The sequence below is a fragment of the Python bivittatus genome, unplaced genomic scaffold, assembly GCF_059951505.1.
Source record: "Python bivittatus isolate LINGU-HERP-01145 unplaced genomic scaffold, Pbiv_v1 ctg000080_np1212, whole genome shotgun sequence".
Lineage (NCBI taxonomy): Eukaryota > Metazoa > Chordata > Lepidosauria > Squamata > Pythonidae > Python > Python bivittatus.
In genome coordinates this window covers 32007811-32029939 of record NW_028277035.1, presented here as the reverse complement: position 1 = coordinate 32029939, position 22129 = coordinate 32007811, and the positions used below count along the sequence as shown (strand labels likewise).

Sequence of the window (22129 nt, the reverse complement as noted above, 5' to 3'; positions counted from 1 at the left end):
TGAAAATCCAAATTCTTCATTATCAGAATTAGAATTATGTCATTTTGCAAAAATCATTTGTGATAGTTGCTTTTCATAATTTACTTCTAGAAGCTGGATGCATGTTGGCAAAGAGTTATGTACAATATTTCAGTTCTCCTGTGCCCTCCTGAATTAAACCTAACTTTTGCTTTGGAGATTTTATCAGACCTTTTTTATATGTCTTCTATTATATCTTCTTAGCCATATAGTCTAAAAATTTACTACCCAAAAAGATTAATGTGGGAATCTTCAGGATGCTTCCTGCACTGAAATATTGATTCTTTTGGAGAGTGATCTTGCTTACACACTGACAATGCTTAATTCAATTACCATTGTGGGAATACACTAAATATCCTATATTTGGTGATAGTATGTACGGCCATTGAAATTGCACAATGAGCTTAGAAACCATAGGCCTTATTTAGTCATCGATGTTTTATAATACTACTGTATTAAGGTTTTATTTATTATTTGGAATAAATATTACAGAATTCGAAGGTAATCTTATTTTCCTCTTTATTTTTAGTGTGCTAATCCAGACCCACTTGAAAAAAAATGTCCAGCAGGGGTGGAAAGAAAAAGTCAACCAAGACATCTCGCTCAGCAAAGGCTGGGGTCATATTCCCTGTTGGACGAATGCTTCGTTATATTAAGAAAGGTCATCCAAAATACAGAATTGGGGTCGGTGCTCCAGTATATATGGCAGCGGTACTTGAATACCTGACTGGTAAGTTCATTTGAATAAGAGCCATGAGAATGCAATACAAATAAAATTTTAAAAAAATCATAAAAGAATGTTTGGGAACCAAATGAGAAGGAGATCTGGAATAGAAAAATTATCCACATAATCCAGTTTGTCAAGTTTTAATCTTAGTTCCTTTTTCTAATTCTTGGAGGTATTATACCACAGAATTCGAGCAGTTGTAAATCCTCTTTTTTAAACTGAATTTGCAATAGATTTCCATTAAGATTAGTAGCTTTTGAATAATGGTTAATTATAATGTTATAATGTTTCATTAAATGCATACATACCCATATACCCATACAGCATGTAAGCTGCTAATAAGAATCAAGGTCAGAGTAAAACTGATGTTTAATGCATATGTTTCTACTCATTATCTGATTTTACAAAAGAAAAAGACAGTGAATAGAAATTTAAGTCAACTAGAAGCAACTAAAGTAACATTTAAAAAAGCATTCTGTTATTAAAAATTACAGTAGTGAAAAATTATTGTATTGTTAATGAAGTTTTGTTGATTTTACTTGGGCTAAATTCATGTGAGTTCATTATTGGCAATGGACAAGATTAACAGGCAAAAAGGACACAGGAACAAGTTTCTGAAACTAGAATAATATGTGATTATAGTGCACAACAGTCTGTTGGATCTAGGTGTACTCCTCCATAAATATGTCCAACATTTGTGGAAAGGTCAGAGATCCAACAGGAGAAGGGTGAGGAGGAAATATTTTTGCTGATTCCCTTTTCTGCTTCCACTATTCCATCATTTACCCTGTTCTAAGTTTCCCCTAATCCTATGGAACAATTCATCAGAGCTTGAAAAGGAAGGGAGATTGGCTGTGATGTGTGTGAACATTGGCAGCAGCAGCAACTGGGAAGAAGGGGAGGGAAGGAGCTGGGAAGACCAGGAGAATGGATATTCTGGTAAGATATGTTTCATTGGGACATCAATAGCAGCTGAGAGGAAGGATGGGAATATTAGGGCTGGCTGGGCTTTTTATAGACTGTGCAGAAAAAGGAAGAGAGGAGTGATGTGTGCCAGCCTTGAACTACTCTCCCCATATAATCACTCTGGAATTCCTCCAGATGTTATACTGACCAAAACCCAGAATGATATAAATGTTCTGGGTGTTGTTTCTGCCAAATTGTAGTAGATTCAAAATGGCTCAGCTGAACATCTGAAACACAATAGTTAAGTTTGAGGTTCAAAAGGCAACATATTTTCCATTTCACGCACACCCCTGGCTCCATGTAAATAGCCTTAACTATAGTGGTCTTTCCTTGTAGGGAAGTTGCTCCAGCCCCTAATTCGGTTCACCTTTTTTTGCATCTATAAAAGCCTTTTTAGAGATGATTAGAAACTACTTCAAGGGTGGTTTCACCATAGATTTGTATAAAGATTATTGCATCAGTGGCTCTATTTTTATTTTCCTTCCTAGTGATTACAAGCATGGACTTTCGTTTTTTTTATTGATCAGTCACAAACAGCTCTCAACCCATTAATGTATTAGTTAAGTCTGATGTTTTTGTGTATGTTACAATGTCCATCACGTTATACTCTTTCACAGTTAGCTGCATTTGCCACGTTGAATGTTGCGGTTAATCTTGAAACATACAGGTAGTCCTTGACTTATGACCATTGTTCAGTGACCATTCGAAGTACGATGGTGCTAAAAAAGGAGATTTACAACCGGTCCTCGAAGTTGTGGCCATTGCAGCTTCACACGGTCACATGAACAAAATTCAGGTGCCTGGCAACTAGCTTGCACTTATGATCAGTTGCAGCATCCCGCGGTCATGAGATCACTATTTGTGTCATTCCCTGCCAGCTTCCCCCAAGCAAAGTCAGTGGGAAGCCAGCAAGGAAGGTTGCAAGTTGCTGGAGTAAGTTTCCCTTCTCCGGCCTTTTTTTGCTTGCACGCCCTGCGCCCTCTTTCTCCCCTTCGCTTGCACACATCTTCCCCTTCGCTTGCACCCTTCTTTCCTTGGCCTCTGTGCAATCACATGCACCTCATTCCCTGGCCTCCCTTCAATCACACACATGCATGCACATACCTTGCACGCTCTTTCTCAGCCTCCCTGTGCAAGTTAAGTGATGTGGTTAAAAAGTGACCGTTATCACTCAGTGACGGCAATCCAGGCAGTCCCAGATGTCAAGGCCAGGGAATGAAGGCATGAATGAAGGGTCCCTGGCCTTGACATCTGGGACTGCCTGGATTGCTGTCACTGAGTGATAACGGTCACTTTTTAACCACATCACTTAGCTACAGCAATCCTGGCCCCAGTTGCAGTTGTAACTTGAAGACTACCTGTACTTCTGAATAAGGAAACATAGGTGGTCTCAGTACAAGCAACAGTGCTGTCATGCAAAAGGGTAACAGAAAATGAGAATTAGAGAATGAGTGCCCTCTGACAGAAAAGCAGGGTAATGGTAATAATATTAGCAGTTAAAGTTATGGCAAAATTCTGCTTAGAACAAATTAATGTATCCACTCATAAAATATTAGCCCTAAGCCCTTCGGGATAAAATAGATTCAGTAAAAGATAACATTTTATGCTCCTTGGTGCCCTCTTTGAATGGTCTAAATAAAAATTGGTCTACATAAAAAAGGTCTACATAAAAATAATCCTAAACTGACTAATGAGTACATGTTCATTGTTAAAGCATTCCTTGACAGTGCCATTGTTTCACCCCATGACTGGCATAATGTGGTTTTCAAAACAAGTGTAGCAAGTTATATGTGTCTGGTAAATTCATATACTAGGAACTCTATTGGAAGTATCGAAAAGGAGCCTAACCTCATGTGTTGATTCTTGCATATGAATTTATGGTAAATATTTTCTGTATATTACTATTTGGCTATTTGCTTTAATACCTACATATGTTATGATCAGAATATATATCCTGTGTTTCTGTACAACCATGTACTTGTTCTGTAAAAAGATTTAATACACTTAGTAAGAAAGCATTATATACCTTAATTATGTCATCATATATTGTGGAACTCAGGAATTATTTAATCACACTTTTAACTTCAGCAAAGCATTTTTAACATTACTTTTTTTAGAAGAGAGTAAGTTCATTAGTTTAGGAAATTGTTGTTGTTTTTATGTGACAATAATGGTGGATCCTTGTTGTCCCTGAGAAGGATATCAGGACTGTAAGATACCTTCTGAGAATGGAAAGGGGGATCTGCCCACAGAGGGCTTCTTGGGCAGTGGCAGAGCTTTCTGTTGCTGAGGGACAAGAGGTGGACAGTTGGGAGTATGTGAAGATGGCTCGAGTCAGCAGGATTTCAGCCTCTTTGTTCTTTGTAAATTTTTAAGTTAAACATACAATTTTTAAGAAAATATGGATTATGTTTATTTGTTAAAAAGATGTAATACTGAGTTTCTCTTAAATATTAAGTAGATTAATGTAAATAATATAAACCTAAACTATGCCTACTAGTCAATTTACGTGCCCTTAAATCCCTTGGCTTCTGATTACATGGATGCAACCATATTGTTTCTTGACAAAAATATGCAAATAGCCCCCCATTACTGCCTTTAGGATTTTTTTTTTTTTTCAACTTCTCAGTGTAGTCCATAGCCCTGAGATTTCCTAGGTCTTCCATCCAAGTACTAATCAGGTCTGACCTTGCTTAACTTTTCAAGACCAGCCATGGTCATCTAGAAGCTGCCACTTGATTGGGCTGCCAGGTCTTCTGTTAGTCTCTAAATGTAATCACTGTCCTTTTGGATCAAAATAGTATATTCCTGAGTTAGTATATTATTATGATCTAAAAATCTAGATTTGTATTCTTATGTATCTTCCCAGGGAGTAAAAGGAATGCTTCTATCAGACATGAAATCTAAATCAAAATATTCAAAACTGCATGTTTTTTGATAAAATAGTCTTCACTGTGTGTTTTATTTAAAACAACAACTTGCAACTAGATGTATTGCTAGAAATGTTTATGAGCAGCACATGGTTCCAATTATATAACTGATTTCCTCACTTCTGTCAGCTGAAGTACCTTGAGCAGAGAAATAAAATGAAGCATGAAGATCATATTTGGGGCTGGTGAGAATGGGGGAGAAGAATCCAGCAACTTGGGAATTTGTAAACATTGCCTGCAATCACTAAGGAAGGTATTATAGAAAGAACTGAGAAGGAGGGATTCTCTACTTCTAATTAGTTCCATTATGAGAAACTGTGATTACTCTGGGCGTGTGTATGCGCACGCATTTTTTCTTTTAATTGCTTGCATGGTTTTTCTGTCTGACTAATTTTTAAAGAAGCAGAGCGCAGAAAAAGACACTTTCATTTGGCTGATTACTCTGATGCCTGTGTCCATTTAAAATGCAATCAAAGGTTTTAAAGAATAAGATGTTTATTCCCAGTGGGAATGTGTGATGATGGCTATTTGCTTTTACAAAACAAACAAACAAACAAGCAAGAAGTATGCCATTTCATGCTCCCTTGAAGTATCTGTCTGGATGATCAAAGTAAGCTCCTCCATAGGACAGCTTCTGTTTCCATTGTTAGTTTGCTCCTGGTCCTGAAATAAAGTAATGTCACCTGGCAGGATCCAGCAAGCCCCTGCCCTCCAGAACAGCATCCCCTTAGAGGTTCATATGATGATGTGGGAAGGGTGTTTATTTTTTTATCTTGATTGTTACTCCCTCTGGATGATGTTGTCTTTTGGGTTCTTTTCTTGATTTTACTCTTTGTTAAGCAGCCCAGAGTTGTTGGAGCTGGAATTGGTTGGCCGAGAAATCTGATTAATAAATAATAAATAAACCTATGATTTTGTTTTCACTCCTGTCATGGTCTCTTTATGGACTCTGTGAACTTGGATTCAGTTGTGAATTGTGGCTAAGGCTGAGATTTGAGGTGCAAAAATCCAAATTAGCTCTAAATGGCAATAGAGTTTAAAACTCTAAATGGAGTTTTCTATAGGTCTTTGCTGCTATCTAGTAGCCATCTAGTAGATACAGTAGCCCTGGGGGGGGGAGGGGAATGAGAAATCATTTTCTGTGATTTTTGTTGAACCTCTGGATCTCTCCATGAACACATCATACCTAGAGAATTTCCTGATCTGTTCTTTGCACAGCTGTGGGATATAAGGTAAACAGTACCTTCAAACCTGTGGATGCTTTGAGAAGGATGAGCTTGTTCTGAATCCAAATGGAGATGATTAGCCAAGAAGTTTGTAAGAAAAAAGATTTTGGCAAAGTCAAAGCAGGAGGATATCAAGAGGATTTGGAAATGAAGGACCAGAGTTTATTGTACAGAAAGTGAAATAGCAGGGAGAGCTTACAACTATTATGAAGTCAGGTAGAATTTAAATCCAGAAACCAAAGCATTTGTATTCACAGTTTGCTGTTATGTTTATGAGACTGCAAGACAAACTTACAGATTCTTTTTAATAATCGTCTGTTCTTATCTGAAAAGTAAGTTATTATATACATTTGTTCCCTTAAAAAGTAACAGAATTCTGAAATCCCTTTGGAAATCCTTACTTTGGAAATAAAGTAAGTATGCTAATCATTTTCTACTGATGTATTATTCTTGCTTTGAAACCTCAAATCAAACATACAGCACCAGCACTATTATTTAGACACATTATTATTACTTAATCATGTCAGAGATTAATTTTCTTGATAGCCATTCCTAACCTGACCCAAGCAACATTTCTGGAATCACCACTGTAAAAGCAACCATTTCTACCATTTAAAGATGATGTATAATGTCACTGATAACTGTAAAACTATACCTAAGAAATTCAAGAGGAAAGATTGAATGAACCAGGTCCCAGCAGCTTGTGGCATAGCAAGCCGAACAGAGCCAAGCAACAAACTTACCGTATTTTTCCAACAATAAGACACCCCCATGTAGAAGACGACCCCCACTTTTCCAGCCCAAAATTAAAAAATCAATATTTTAAAGATAGTGCAGAACACATTTTTATTTAGTAATTAGTTAACATTGACCTGATACACTTGGTGGGAGGAGGTCCAAACCGTCTCTCTGCAGCTCTATTTCCAGGCTCTTTTGCTTAACTGATTACATTCAAGCACGAGTGAAACTGCCGATAGCTTGTCTCTGCAATCAGCCTTCCTCCAGTTGGTTTGTTCAGCATCAGCTGACGTCAGTTACATCAGGCTCGTGATTGGAGGAAGTCTGTTTGGGAGACAAGCTATTTCACTCGTGATTGGAGGCTAGCAATAGGAGGAAGCCTTTCTGCAGAAACAAAGTATGGGCAGTTTGGAACCGCGCGATTCTCGGCTGACTTCCTTGAATAAGATGCCCTTCAGTTTTTAGGGTAAGGATTTTAGAAAAAAGTATCATAGTCGGAAAAATACAGTATGTATACACTTTAGTGCTAATATCTTGAATCTGCTCATATCCAAGATCTGCTCCTTTCTATTCTTCCAAAACCTGGGATAATTTTGGAGGAGAAAGCTGGATTGGTATTTACAGGTGAGCTTTGAAATCATCAGTCCAGAGAACCCAGATAGCAAAACTCTTCTGCTTCCAGCAGGACTTAGGCCTTTTAGGTTTTTATGCCCATCTATATTGTTTTGTTATGATGTGGTTTTGAGATTGAGCTCCTTGCTGTGTTTTTTGCTGAAAACAGTTGGAGACTGTTTTCTTGTTGGCTGCCTGAGGCAGGGGCTATGGAGAAACCAGATCAGAGGCAGCAGCACGGCTTGTTATGGGACCCCACAAGATCCCCTGAGGTTGGTTCTATTTATCAGCATCCTCTTTCAGGGTTATGGCATGAAGCAAAACGCTAGCCAGACTATAGCTGTCCTCTATCTTCTCTTTCCTATAATCACTCTGGGCCCTGAGCCAGCATTTTTCAGTGTCTGTTGTGATAGTAAAATATTTTTAGCAAAAAAGAGAGCTTATAGAAATAATCTTATGGAGGAAAGTAAGGGATGGTATAAACAGGCATGGGAGTGCTTTAGCTCTGGCACAATTTGTATTTTACATAATTAATAAAAATAACTCTGTTACCTACCCCATTATTTTTGTTTTCTCTTTCCGTTTTTTTCTTTAGGCCTGCACATCTTAGCAAATTGAATGTTATTTTCTGCCTAATGGTACAGGAACAATCCCAGGATTTGCAGTCCTGATTAGACAGCAAAAGCAGAAGCTTTACTGATGTTGTAATAGTGGGCTATGTTTGTAATAAATCCTGCTTTTCAGTATGATCCACTGAAAGTTAATATCACAATACATAGATAAGTAAATATCTATGTATTCTTGTGGTGGCAATATCTATACCCATTTAATATTCCAAACGTCATTTCTTCTTGCATGGTGGACTTTGAGTATTTATTTATGTGTTTGTTTTATATGCCAGTCTTCTTCTGGGAGTTCAAGGTGGTACACATATTTTCTCTTCCATTTTTCCCCACAGAATAAGTCTGAAACTGCATTTTAATAACTCTATGTTGACAATAAAATCCTATGCATATTCATTTAGTTATTCAATTATTTACTGCATCTGTATCACACTTTTCCACGGGAACACATGATACATGCATGGAAGTTTCCCCACCCTTAATTTTAAACTAACAATAACCTTGTGAAGTAGGATAAACTGAGAGAGAGTGACCGGCCCATAGTCACCCAGTTGTCCTTTCATCACTGAGAATAAACCTGAATCTGGATTTCTCCAGTCCTACTCCAACACCTTAACCAAAGCTACTAATTTCAACAAACATTAAGATGCTTGTAATCTTAAGTATGGATTTTAAAAATTCAAAACATTGAAACAATTCAAGAAATGAGAACCGATGATTGTAAACATCTTATATTTATTTCTTTGATCTGGAAGCTCATGACAGTTACAAAGTATTTAAGCTTTGTTCAAACAGGAGCCTTCAAAATAGCCTTGATCTATTTGCCTCTTAAATTCTATATGCTTTTTTTCTGTTTCTTCTAAGATTATTGTAATTCTAGAACATTAACAAAATTTAGAGGCCTTTAATGCCATTAGTCCATGGTGAATGGATTTGTGACATACTGTACTCATGAATAAATCAAACATGATGTCTTTTTGTTTTGTTTTATTTTGTTTTCTCTGTACTAATTATTTTACAGGAGTTTCAGTATGCTGCATTAATATAGTTTCATTTACAATCACCCCTGTGTGTTTGTAAATCTTTTTTTTTTTAATGCAGGCAGGAGGTAGAGAAATCTTGTAGAGAAAAATTAAAGACAACAGGAATGAAGTTTATGGGAATTTCTGTTAATTTGCTGCTATACTGAGTTGAAGAAAAACACAAGGAAAGAGTAAAGTTTATAAAACTGCAGGTGATTTACAAAACATACATTTCTCAAATATACTTGGATGTAGTTTGTTAGAAAAGTGTGATAGGAAGAACCCTGGAACTGTCTGCTTTGTCCATTAACATTTTCCTCAACTGGAAATGACTTGCCAATTCATGCATTTTATAAACTTAAAAGAAACACTTAACAAAACAAAACAAAAAATCCCAGTACCGGACCTTGAAGTTGCTGATTTTGAGGTTTTGTTCTTGTGCTTTATGGCATCACCAAAATCCCCAAGACGTTTCAGATACTGCTGTAACCCACCAGCTTTCTGTTGAATCATGATTCATTTATGATATGGAGACTTATCCTAAGCCATTGAATGCTTGAACAATAAAGCTTTCTCCTGCCAGTGTGTTTAACTTGTCATTTTAAGTCCTCATTATGTTTGTTGTCAGAATTCATTATCTTGAACTGACTTAACCCACCCTGTTACTTTTTTCCTTCTCTGGAAAAATTAAAATAATTTAAAAACATGGGGCAACTATGTCCGACTCATAAAACGTATTTTTTTATGTGTGATTTTCTTCTAAAAGGATGTTGATTGCAACCTCTGTGTTATGTAAAACTAATTTGATTTGATGAACAACATTTAAAGGTTTTGAATATTACTTAAAATGCATCATGAGTGAACAAAAGGTTTTCAGACAATGAAAAATAACAGTATCCTTTTGAATATGTGGCATAGTTCCTATCTATCTAGGGAGGGAGGGAGGGAGGGAGGGAGGGATGGATAGATAGATAGATAGATAGATAGATAGATAGATAGATAGATAGATAGAGATATATGATTTATATTTAAGTTATGTATGTCCTAATTAAAGCAATCAACTTTACTAATACTGAAAATATATTTAGTTTGAAACATTCTCAGATTGGTACAACCGATGAACCCCTTCTTAAGCAGCAAGAATGATCTTTCTCTGATAAAAAGAGGGCTCTGCATTATTTGTGACAATGAAGTGTCATTGTAAGGACTGAAACCTTTGAGCTCAGAACCATTCAGCCATCCAAGTTCCCTAGTGTTCCCAAGAGGCTTACCACTGTAGTCAGATATTTCTCTGCTTTGAAGGAGATCACATAAACCAAGCAGGCACCAGAGAGCAGAGTAGGCAGAGAAATTAGGAAGAAATTACAAAAGGTAATGAAGAGGTAAGATTGAGATGAGGAAATGCAGACCTGTAGGCAAGGGCTCAGCAGGCTCACTACTGTTGGACTTTAGGCCTCATTTTCTTTTTGATCTGTATTGTTCTCTTTTCACACAAGTAAGAAAGGAAAGAGATAGCCCTCTGTTCCAGCAGAGAGTGCAAGGAGTTATCCAGTATTGTATCCAAAGAAATCGATTAATACTTTGTAATTGTTGATGTTAATACATGCAGGGGACACACATGAGATGTGACTGGTATCTAATTTGTGTAATTACAAGTTTATAACAAATGCCCTTGGAACTGAAGAATGTAAGCCAAGAACACATTTAAGAGCACAAGACCTGTCTTGAGTTGTAAACTAGTTGAGCCAAAACTTGCATACTGCTTTCACTCAAGCAACATCTGGCAATGCTTAGTCTAATCATGTTTAAATGCATTTAAAAGGGGGGGGGGAGCATGTGTAAACTGTTAAAGAGTAACAGTGAAGTGTAAACTGGTAGGCAAAGGAAACACCATTTTATAGAGTGATTGAGAGAAAGAAAAAGAAAGAATAGGGACAGGAAGCTAATAAGAAAGGATCTGGATGATTTTGGCTTCCTTCTATCAGGGCCTGACAACAAGTTATATTTACATTTTATCTCAGTTTTTGGACCTTCTTTTCAGTTGTGTTTTTAAAGTTTCTTCTTGTAGCTACAGTTCAAAATCCATTTATGAGAGAAGATGCTACACTAAATTCCCTTGAGAGCTAATCTAATATGGTGCTTAAATTTGGGCTTAGATCTGGAAGCTCAAGAGTCAAGTTCCCATTTGAAAAGGTAGCTCACTGGATGACTTTGGGCCAATTGCTCTCTCTAAGCCCAATTTACCACACAAGGTTGTTGTGAGGATAAAAATGGGAATTGAAATTTCTATACGCTGTCATGAATTTCCAGTGAAAAAGTGTGATAGAAATGCAATAAATAATTGAATGTCTAAATACATATTCACAGGATCACATTCTTCTTGTAAAGATACAGCATCAGATATGGCAAAGAAATACAACTTGAGACTCCAACAAAACTTGTGTGATGGTACTTCCAGGTGGCACTTCTACCATGTGACCATCCTTTCTCATTGTTGGAAGTTCACTGGTGTGTGTGTTTGCATCCAATTGACACGAGACTGACACAACATAGATTTCCACCATATATTCCTCCACCACTTCTTCCATAGGCAATAAAGAGGGAAATAAAAATAATAGGGCTGAGCAACGCATTTAAAGAGGTGCTTCACAAAGTGCATTAGCCTGAATAAAGCACTCTCCTTGAAGCATTAAACCAGCCATATCCTTTGGAAGGCTTGTATGGCTGCTTCGAAAGCTACCCCTGGCTGGTTTTGCACGTGTGCTTTCACAGGCACTACTTTATGCTTCAAGGGGGAGTGCTTTGTTCACACTAACATGTTTTATGAAACACTTCTTTTAATTATTTAGCACAGCCCTAAAGAATAACATTTTCTTCCTTTCTCTCCTTTTGCTTTCTGGAAGCCTGCCTTCTAGAAACACCTGCAGTGTAAAAGGAAAGGATAAAATAGAGATTTGGCTTTGAGGGAAATTTTTAATTCTGAGAGGTTTCTCAAGTGAAAACGTAAATTCTGTTAAACAGCATTCAGCCAGCTGCATTGTTAAAAGCCATCCCTTAAACATTTAATGCATGGGCAATTAACTGGGTGAACTGGTTTGCCAAGATTCGTCCTTGGAGTGATCACTGTTGACTGCTAACTAAGTCAAAGGTAAGTCTGACATTTTGTAAAGTATTTTCATAATAAAAGAATGTGCAAGAAAAATAACACAATAAATTATTCTGTTAAAATAATTCAAAACTATAAGATGATCTGAACTTAGTGTATCACTAATAGAACGCTGATTTGTGTGTGTGTGTATGACAGAGAGAGAGAGAATAAGAATAAAGTAAGTACCTTTATGGCTTAGAAATTTCTTATTCTATTTATGACTTCTTTATTATAGATTTTTTTATTTCTGAATGCTAATGTCCCTCTCTTAGTTTCTGAAGTTTTTCTCAGATTTCCTTTTGGCTGAAGGGTTGAGTTTCACACGCTTTTTAGATCCCCCTTGCTTTTCTCTTGCTGGCTTTTGGGGGTGTTGGAAGTGCTGGCGACTGCTCAGCAGGTCATCTGTTAGCTGTTAGGAACTAAATTCTCAACATTATGACTTCATTGCAATGAAGTAAAGAAAGACAAAGGTTTTTGAAATCAGAGAAATGGTTCTGCTCAAGACATAAAATTTCTACCCAGAAGAGGAAACAAAGTCTAATCAGACTTTGGATGAAGTCAGAGTTCCTAGCTGTCAGGTATATTCACATTTGCATAGCAAAAGTCCAGGTCCTGAACACCTGACAATTACCAAGGACTTTTTCCTTGAACTAAATGTTGAGAAAAGAAACCATCATGCAAATTTAGAATTCAACTCGTGTTCCATAATGAACAACAGATTGGACTTGGTGCAAGAAAGAGAGCTGACATTTAGCCCACATTTAAATTTCAAAAGTATGAAATTGCAGAATCGTTCCTTATGAATTTCCATAATATACATTAAACTTTGAGTTTGATCAGTTACTTCCATTTCAGTACTAATGCTTTATATGTAAGACCCTGCTTTAAAACATCATGGGAGTTCTACAGTTTTTGGAACATCATTGCGAAAAAGAATGACTGGACTATATTCAGAGCTCTGACCTTGGTTAATGCCATATATCATGAAGCTCGTCAGAATTCTATTGTGCATGTTAAAAATGTTCACAGTCAAAGATCACAGATTTATGGGGAGTTTTTACCCAAAGTTGCCAGAAAACGCTTATTCCCCCAGCTGTCTGGGACTATAGGAAATAGTGAGAGAGAAAATTGGTAGATAGAGTATTAGCACAAGTTTCTCCCTTTTACTTTTACCTTAGTTACAATCCAGAACAATCCAGTTATTGTGAACAGTGTTACTCTTCTTGAGGAAAATTTATCATTTCCCAAACTATGATTATACTTACTTTATATTTGCTATTTATTTTTACAAAAATCAATAAAAATGGGACAGATAAAGCACAGGCTAGTGTGTAAAAGAGGAGGTATAAAATTCTTAACAAATTTAACCCTTTTACCAATGAGTCCTTAAAATAGGTAAGTTCCTGTAGCTCCATTGTGACATTGTTCTCTAACTGCTGAGTAGGAAACTCTTCAACTGAGATTTATGTGGAACTGTGAAATGTCTGCATTTCAGACATTTGCTACTAGCCGTGCCTTTCACTTGCTCGTAGCTTGGGATCTCAATTTTGTGTTTAACCCTGACTGCCTGTTTGAGAACTGACCATGATTACGGTTTTGGATTTTTTATGCCCCCCTGGATAGGAGCATTTGGCTGGCTACTAATGCTGTTGTTACTGGCTTTCTGCATAAGCGACTTGGTTATTTGCTTTCTGTTCAAGAGCCCCAAACAAGACAAAATGAAAACTGGAAATGGAGACAAAATCTCTAACTCCTCAGAACTGGGCAAGAAAAAAGAGCTTGGAGGGAAGTCATAATTCCCAGCAACTGTTAGGTCTGTTACTGAAAAAGTCTTAGGCATGTGTTGAAGAACAGCTTCTTGTAAGTGTTTGTGTCTTCTCTTTCCTGTGAACCAAGATACCCCTGTTAAACCTTGGGATTCTAAATCTCATAGGATTTCTCTGCTCTGATATTTAATACTGTATATACATTCAATTTGGGCTAAACCTTTGTCAAATTATATTAATGGAAATCTGGTATAAAAACCAGAATGTTTCATGGGAACCAGTCAAACAGTTGCAGGTGTAAGTTACATGTGAAGTTTCCTGTTTGCTAGAAGTTGGAAAAGATCTGTGTATCTGTTTCCTGTTGTGAAGAAGTCCCTGGCTTGAGGGTTCAGGTTTTTAAGTTATGGGGTTGTGGATTTTTTTTTTTTTTTTGGTAAAATATAACTCTTGGCCACTTGTTATATTAAAAAGAAAAACTCCTCAAACTTGTCTGTTGTTGTTGTTAAGTTGTGTCCAACTCTTCCCCAAAACAAGGACTGTGAGAGTGGGATGCATGTGTTTCTCCTCTGTACTTGAATTCTTTTTGCTGTATCACAAATTTAAACTTTTTCTTGAAGCCTACTTGCTTCCTGTATCATTCGGGGGGGGGAGTTTCCTTTTTCCAGAGGAACACTTAGAGCTTTTTAAGAGAGATAGGTGAAGGACAAACAAAATGTTCCTATGGGATTTCAGAGAACAATACTCATAGACTCTTTAGTTATGATATGACTTTGTTGTACATTTGTGATCAGATGCCAAGAGGAAATCTGTTCCTAGTCTCTAATAAATGCAGTGAATGGAATTGGTTGCTAGCATGTAGTTTTAATACAGTCCTGGAAGAGAATCCCACCCCAAATTGGACAGTGCAAATGATCATAGTGGATATTGATAACAAGTACACTAGTGCATGGATTAGGCAGAAGATAGAATTGGTGAGGCTATCATCATTTTAACTGTGCTCATCAAGTTTTTAGTAGTATTCACTGCTGCCCTCTTCTCATAGCATTGAAAAATGTTTTTGTTACATCTGCAGCTTGCCTAAAAGCAGTCATAGATTTCCCCATAAACTGTAATGGCCAGAATTATTTGTAAAAAAAAAAAAATCCAAAAAAGTAAACTGATAGAACTGTACTCCCTCTGACATTGTTAAATATATTCCACATTCATTTGTTTATTATTGAATGTATACCTCAATTTTCTATATATTCCAATACTGAAGCAACTTACAACAATGAAAGTAAGTATAAAACACTACAAAATTAATATAATTAAAAGCAACATTTAAAAAATCCATTAAAATCTTTAACAGAATTCTGGCAGAATAGGGTGTTTACTATAAATTGTTCAAACAAAATCTATTATTGCTTTTAAATATTCCAGTAACATGAATATGTTTATGTATGCATACTTTCGTTATTTATTAAATATTCTATATCCATTGAATATTCTCTCTTGTTGATTCTTCATTCTTGATATATTAGCTACCTTTATAATCATCTGTGTGACTCTTTGCATTTAAATCTTCTTGCTTCCTTTACCTGCAGTTGCTTTTTAGTGTATAACGCCATGAAGCACAGAAAATTTGGGTATTTCCATTTGCTTCTTTAGCAGGACAGCTAATCCTTGCTCCTTCCCTTAACATATGTTGTATATCATCTCTGTACAGAGTAATTAACTTTTTCCAGCTCAAGTTATTATTAGCAAAATACTTTAAAAATCTGGTTGATGTTCAAGACTGTATCTGACCTTTCAAATGTGTTAAATACATTTAAAATGCTTCCTGAAATATATCTTTGGAGAAAACTAGCACAGATGAGTACCTCTGGATGTCACACAGATCTGTATTGTCCTCCACTCCTGTGCTGAAATGAGATGCTGCCATATTATCTGCAATTAATTCTTATCAAATGCCTTTTCCCATTTATTCTATCTTAATATGGTTGTCTCAGAATCATAGTCCTTTTATTTATTTTAGGATTGCATTTTTCTAACTCCTGGATAGCGTTATTCATTCCATTCTGAAAACAAAAAAAGAAGAATTAAGACTATTTTATCTTTCTTGGCAGCGGAAATTCTTGAATTGGCTGGAAATGCAGCACGAGATAACAAGAAAGGTCGTGTCACCCCTAGACATATCTTGTTGGCTGTAGCAAATGATGAAGAGTTAAATCAGGTGAAAATACATTCCGTTGTTTTAGGGGTTAGGGTTTATTATTCATTCTTCTTTCTTTTTTTAAATTCCTGCTTATTCTGCTTAAATAAGTAACACAGGATCTGTCAAATAATTTGAAATTGATTCAGTTTAATTATATCAGTAGAAAATACATCAGTTAAGTCTGAAATTTGCACACACTTTCATCACTCAGTAAGGACCCAACTCTTAATCCAGGTATTTCATTAGCCTTCTTTTCAGAATCAAGTTTTAAAACCCCTCAGAGATACCTTTTTGTTCCACTTCCTTTTAAGCTGTTGAAAGGTGTCACCATAGCCAGTGGTGGTGTGTTACCAAATATTCACCCAGAGCTGTTGGCGAAAAAGCGGGGATCAAAAGGAAAATTGGAAGCAATCATCACTCCACCTCCAGCCAAAAAAGCAAAGTCACCATCACAGAAGAAAACCACAACAAAGAAAACAAGTGGAAAGAAAGGAGCAAGAAAGCCTAAGGTATAGTTACATTTTTTCTTTTCAATCCAGTCCTATGCATTTTTACTCAGAAATAATTCTCATTGCCCTGAAATAAACAAAGTTAATGTACTTTATGTAATGTACGTTTACGTAACATATTATGTAATGTAGTATAATTTAACTAATGTAAGTTAAAGTATAGGCAAATCTGAGAATTTCATTAAAATTTTATTTCAGTAGGATTTTACCTCCATTACAAATTTGAGAGAAAAAACTTTTCAAGTTTGCGATCTATTTGTGTGTTTTGTACATTTGTACATTTTCCCCCTAATACGGATTCTTGTGGTTATTTCCTGACCTGCAAACTGTATTCCAAAAATATGGAATGTGTAAATGTTGTGCACAAGCAATTTCTGATTCATGTCTAGATTTGGGACATATGAGTCGGATAAGATTATATAAAAATTCAAAGCGCATAGAAAAAAACCACCTGTATGTTATTCAAGGTAGTGAGGCATATAATTCCTTGAATATCGTTTACTTTGAAATAATCAGTAATGGAAAACTAACACAGAGTTTCTAATAAATGTCTTCCAATTTGAGTTTCTTTAACTTGATTATATAAGCAGAAACCTTCAACTGATATCTAAATCTTGTCACATATTTTATATTTTGTTAGTTAAGAAAATAAAATTCCACAAAAATACCACAATACCACATCATGCTATTGTCTTTCCTGTAATATTGCACATTTAGAGATGTCCCTCATCAGAATGTGATGTGGGATAAACTATAATTAGGACAATATGTGGTACAATTAAGCCATAAGTATGATTTACTAGAGAATCAGCTCTTCTACCAGCAATCCTGTGACAACTGCCCATGGTTTATTTTAAGGTTAATGAATTGTCTACAGGATACTTCTCTGCACCACTCATCATATATTTATATTTAGGTTTGTTACAGGGTCAGTGGCACCAGAAGTACCCTGAAGACAATGCAATAAATCTAAAAAAGTTTACTTCTGATTCCTGTTCATGATAAAACTAAGACTAGAGGAGGAGAAAGTGGGCAATCCCAGTGAGTTGTAGTTTGGGCTCCTTGTGTTATCCAAAGTCAACCACAATTGGTCAGAGACTCCCATTAACTTTGCTGGATAACTGGCAAAATATATCCCCAATCTAATGTAATGTAAAAGGCAATTACACTGAATGATTCTTGTTCAGAGGCATATCTACATTAGATCTGGGTACTTAAAGAGTAAATATGTGAATGGTTCTAGAAGTTTTTGCTCTTCAGCATTCTATCTGCCTATAAATTCCAGTCAAAGATATATATTTATTTCACTATACAGATGTAAAAGTATACAGTTTTGAAAGAAGCTAAATTGGCTTTTCAGGTACAAACATTGATAATTCAACTTCTTTTATAGATTTAGATTTAGATATATAGATAGACTATAAGACTGTATAGATTTACATTTTCAGTTCTAGTTTGTCTGCTGGTTCATTCCTAGCTATAGAGAGAGTCCAAAAAGCCACTTATTCTTGGTGCTGTTATACAGATTGCTGTTTGTTTTACAGCACAGGCAAATAGATGCAGTTCCTGAAAATATGATGTAGGAGGGATAACATGGCTTCACCATATAAGTTCTAAAAAACTGAGATTTTGCTAACTTTCTTTTCTCTCTGGAATATGCTCATCCCGGTGTATAGTTGCTACATAAATATATATTTTAGTTGTGTTATGTTTATTTAAAGTTGGACTTGCTAATAGACTGATTGGTTAACTGATTTATATGTGAAAAGAAACAGGGAGAAGTCAGTAAATCAGCAAGTGCTGACAGCACAACAGAAGGTACCCCAACAGATGGTTTCACTGTCTTATCCACCAAAAGTCTATTTCTTGGGCAAAAGGTAGGTTTGTGCATTTATTCAAAATACTCTGTGTGTGTGTGTGTGTGTACGTGCACTTTATTGAGCCTAGAGATATATTTCCTTGAATAAAAGGGCATATCCTCACCACATTTTACATGTATTTTAAATTAAAAGTATTAAGTACAGAATGCCATCACTATATAAAATGTTTTGGATTTAAAAAAAAAAGCACAGCTACCAAGGAGAGTGAAATTTAAACAGAAAGGAAACATAAGAATAATAATTGATGAATATGAATCAACAGAATTATGTATACTTAAACTCGGTTACAACTGGAAATAAAGATTTGGGGGTTAATCCAAAAGTCTTTCAGAAAAGGTAGCTCTCTAGGAATTTGAAAGAGGAAGACATACTGCCTTATATTTATTGAGTGACTCAAGAAGAGACAGACAGGAAGAAAAAGTGGTCTTCAAGTGGGTGATTGGCAGAGTAGAAGAAACCAAAGACTGGCCCGAAAGGGGAAAAATAGAATGAGAGTACAGCCATGAAGAAGTAAAAACCTGGAATTTGTGTTGGAAATAAAAGAGAATGAGAATCTAGTAAAGGATATTGATGAGGGACACCATGTGGCCAAGTAAATGATTCATAAAACTGAATAATTTTGGTAGTGATTTTGATAGAGATAAAAAGCCTGAGCTATAATTATAAGGAAAACGTTTCAGTAATCCAGACTAGCAATAATTTAGCACAGGAGAGAGACAGAGGGAAGGTGGGAGAAATCAAGCATACAATTAAGGTTATCTTCCTGGGAATAAACTGCAAGCATCAATAGAGGCAGTGGGGGGATTAATGTAGTTAGTAATCTATAGTCACAAACAGTAAGTCTGCTAGTGGTGGAGCATCGGCTTGCTATAGAAGCCTCCAGATTATCCACACACAGCAGATTTGCAGCAGTAGATTTACCACTTGTCAGTCTAAGCTGGAGCACTCCAGAGACAGGTCAAGGACATTCTTGAATCAACTGGATTCAAACCCCTTGCCTCTCTAAAGGGCTAAACTAATATGTGATGACAATAAGGTGGCTTGACTGAAAGGAAGCTGCCCTTAGTGCCAGGGTCCCATATGTTCTCCTGCTTTACTGTCTCCACTGAACATGAAAGTTTGAAATGAAACAGCACTGTCTGGGTTTAAGCAATCCGGAATCCTGAGCAATCCTTTTTGTTTTTTCTCTGGGACACATGAATAGAATTTAAGATGAATAGAAGAAACGTGCATCAGTTTCTGAAAGAGATGTGCTACTATATTGTAAATCAAAGCACTGGAAAGGGGGGATATTGCAAGAGGATTCTGCTGAGGTTTTTCTCTACAGCCACAATCCAAAGACCTTTCATAATGGAAGGAAGAATTGGTGGGTGAGAGATGTGTTAAGCAGTTCTTCCTACCTGATCTCCCCACTTCTTAGGTGTTTCAAGGCATATGTGGACTTAAAAACTCTTATTTGACAGTTCACATGTTGCAATTTAAAAGGTAGGACCAACTTTCTCCAACCTGAATTACAGCAAGAAAATGATTAAAATTAAGGTGTGCCACACTTAGTTACAACAATTGTAAGCAGTAGATTTCTTCTGTTATCATAATGTCATATTTCATTGACTAATTATATTGCATTGAAATAGTATTATTTTCCCATAAGGAAAAAGGGTTTGATATACATGTAAGAAACCTCCAGAGAGAAACTTTCACAGGAATAGAGAAGGTTGTGTATATGTGTGGAAAATAGTTGCCTTTTAACATGCTTCTAATCATTTTATTCTACTGACATGAAGATAATTCAGATGCTTTGTCAAGCCACTTCAATAAATATTAAGACCTATTTGCTAAAGGTTGAACAATAAATACTGGTTTATAAATATTGATATGTGGAGAAATACAACATAATATGAGACTGTATCCATAGCAAGAACTCATACATTCAAGCAGTGAATTCTTTGTATCTAAGAAGGCTTTGGTATATGTTTAGCCATATTTACAAAGTTTAACCCTAAACTTTCCATGACATACTGACTACTATTCTAAATATTATTGTGTGTTTGTTACCACAAAGGTAACTCTTTGAATCCTGATCTAAATATTTATATTATATTATATTATATTATATTATATTATATTATATTATATTATATTATATTATATTATATTATATTGAAAGAATTCAATTATTGGAAAATAATGTGGTGTTCCTGAGATAAATAATTTGAAATGTTCTGTTTTTTACACAGTATTCCAGATTTATTCCCTGAGCATTTGGCTTAAATGTATAATGGGTAAAATTACACTTATTATCTCTTTAACTGCCAAGCTCTAGAAAGTGCAGCTCTTAAAAATGTCTGCATGAGACAAAAAAGAAGAAGAATATGTTACATATCAATAGTATTTAAGTGAAAGTGATGTCTTTCCACTGTTACATGGGGCATACGTAATCTCAGCCCTCTTAATCCTGTTAATGTCATGTTATCAGGAGTTTGGTGTTCTAACCATATTCTTTTCACAAGCTGCTGGTAACATACATGGAAGCCCTTAAGAAGTCTAAGAAACTTTAGACTTCGTTTTTGGAAAGATGATAGTCTGAAATGGTAGCAGCAGATAACAAGAACAGTAAAAACAGCTCTTTTTTCAGCTGTTGTATAATTGGAATTATGCTGCGTACAGACTGGTTTAGACTAACGCTTATCCATGAGGTCATGAACCCATATAGCTATCATATACATTTCTATTAATGTTGAAGAGAAAAATGGCTTTTGTGGTGGTGGGGAGAGGCTAAGGGACAATATTGCCATCTGTCATGCTTTCATGGTCACAGTCAGTAGCATTGTTACAAATCCTTTTTACAAGCAGGAGAACGTTCTGCTGTATAATTGGGGGAGCAGGGGAATTTTATGTATCCACCGAACATTTCCTTTGAGAAAAGAGAGTTGTTTTGCACAAAATAGCCAATCTTGTTCATAAATTTAAGTGTGCAAACACTCCAGGAGCACTAGACATACATTATTGTAGGTTAAACACAGATTCTTCTCCTGTACCTTTTTATTGGGTCTAAATGCTTAATTGGAAATTTATTTGAAAATTAACATCCTTGTCTTGCTGGATTTGTGCAATAGGCTGTCTTCCAGTATCTGCTTATTACTTACGGCAAATTGAAAATAGTGGAATATAAGCAATGGATTGGTTCAGCCGTAATGTGAGTTAATTTGACTCACATTAGTGAGTCAAAGTTCAGAAAGCAGGTGTAGATCACTGGAATTAGCATTTCCATGCTTTCTTTGCTTTAGGCAAATCTGCTCCCTTACCTATTGTTTAGTTATGAATGTCATTATTAAAATAATAATTCTGACTGTAAGCCAGCCAGAATTTCCTACATATATACATATATATATTACAGCATGAACCCTTCTTTCATTAATATTTCATTTCTTTTTAGATCAGTCTGGTTTTTTTTCCTCTCCCACCCTCCCCCCGCCCTTTTTTTTTTTTTTTTTTTTTGGCAATCCGAGTACAAGTTTCAAACAACAGAACATGGAAAAACTCAGAAAATATTAGAAATGAATAGAATAATTTGCCATGTCTCATGGCAAATGGACATTTACAATCATATTTAAAAATGGACATTTACATCATTCATTTAAATTCAAAGCTAACCTTTTAGAGTGGAAGTATTATATTCAAACTTTCAGGACATCTCTGCCCTATTTACAGTGCAGTTTATTACATGTCTACTGTGAAGTATATCCTGCTGGCTTCAATTGAAATGACTG

The 22129-nt window shown here is 35.8% G+C and overlaps 1 protein-coding gene across 4 annotated transcripts in view; it reads left to right on the top strand.

The window, feature by feature from the left end:
* MACROH2A1 (macroH2A.1 histone) overlaps positions 1-22129 on the top strand; it is a 46731-nt gene that overhangs the window by 11567 nt on the left and 13035 nt on the right. For 2 of the 4 annotated variants that reach the window (XM_025163635.2, XM_088133765.1), the window contains exons 2-5: positions 548-748; positions 15882-15988; positions 16282-16479; positions 18255-18356. In XM_025163635.2, the coding sequence (XP_025019403.1) occupies positions 577-748; positions 15882-15988; positions 16282-16479; positions 18255-18356 (579 nt within the window). In that variant the 5' untranslated portion in view covers positions 548-576. Of the gene's footprint in view, positions 1-547; positions 749-15881; positions 15989-16281; positions 16480-18248; positions 18357-22129 lie in introns of all 4 variants that reach the window. The other 2 variants (XM_007423586.3, XM_007423587.3) reach the window with 1 other exon arrangement.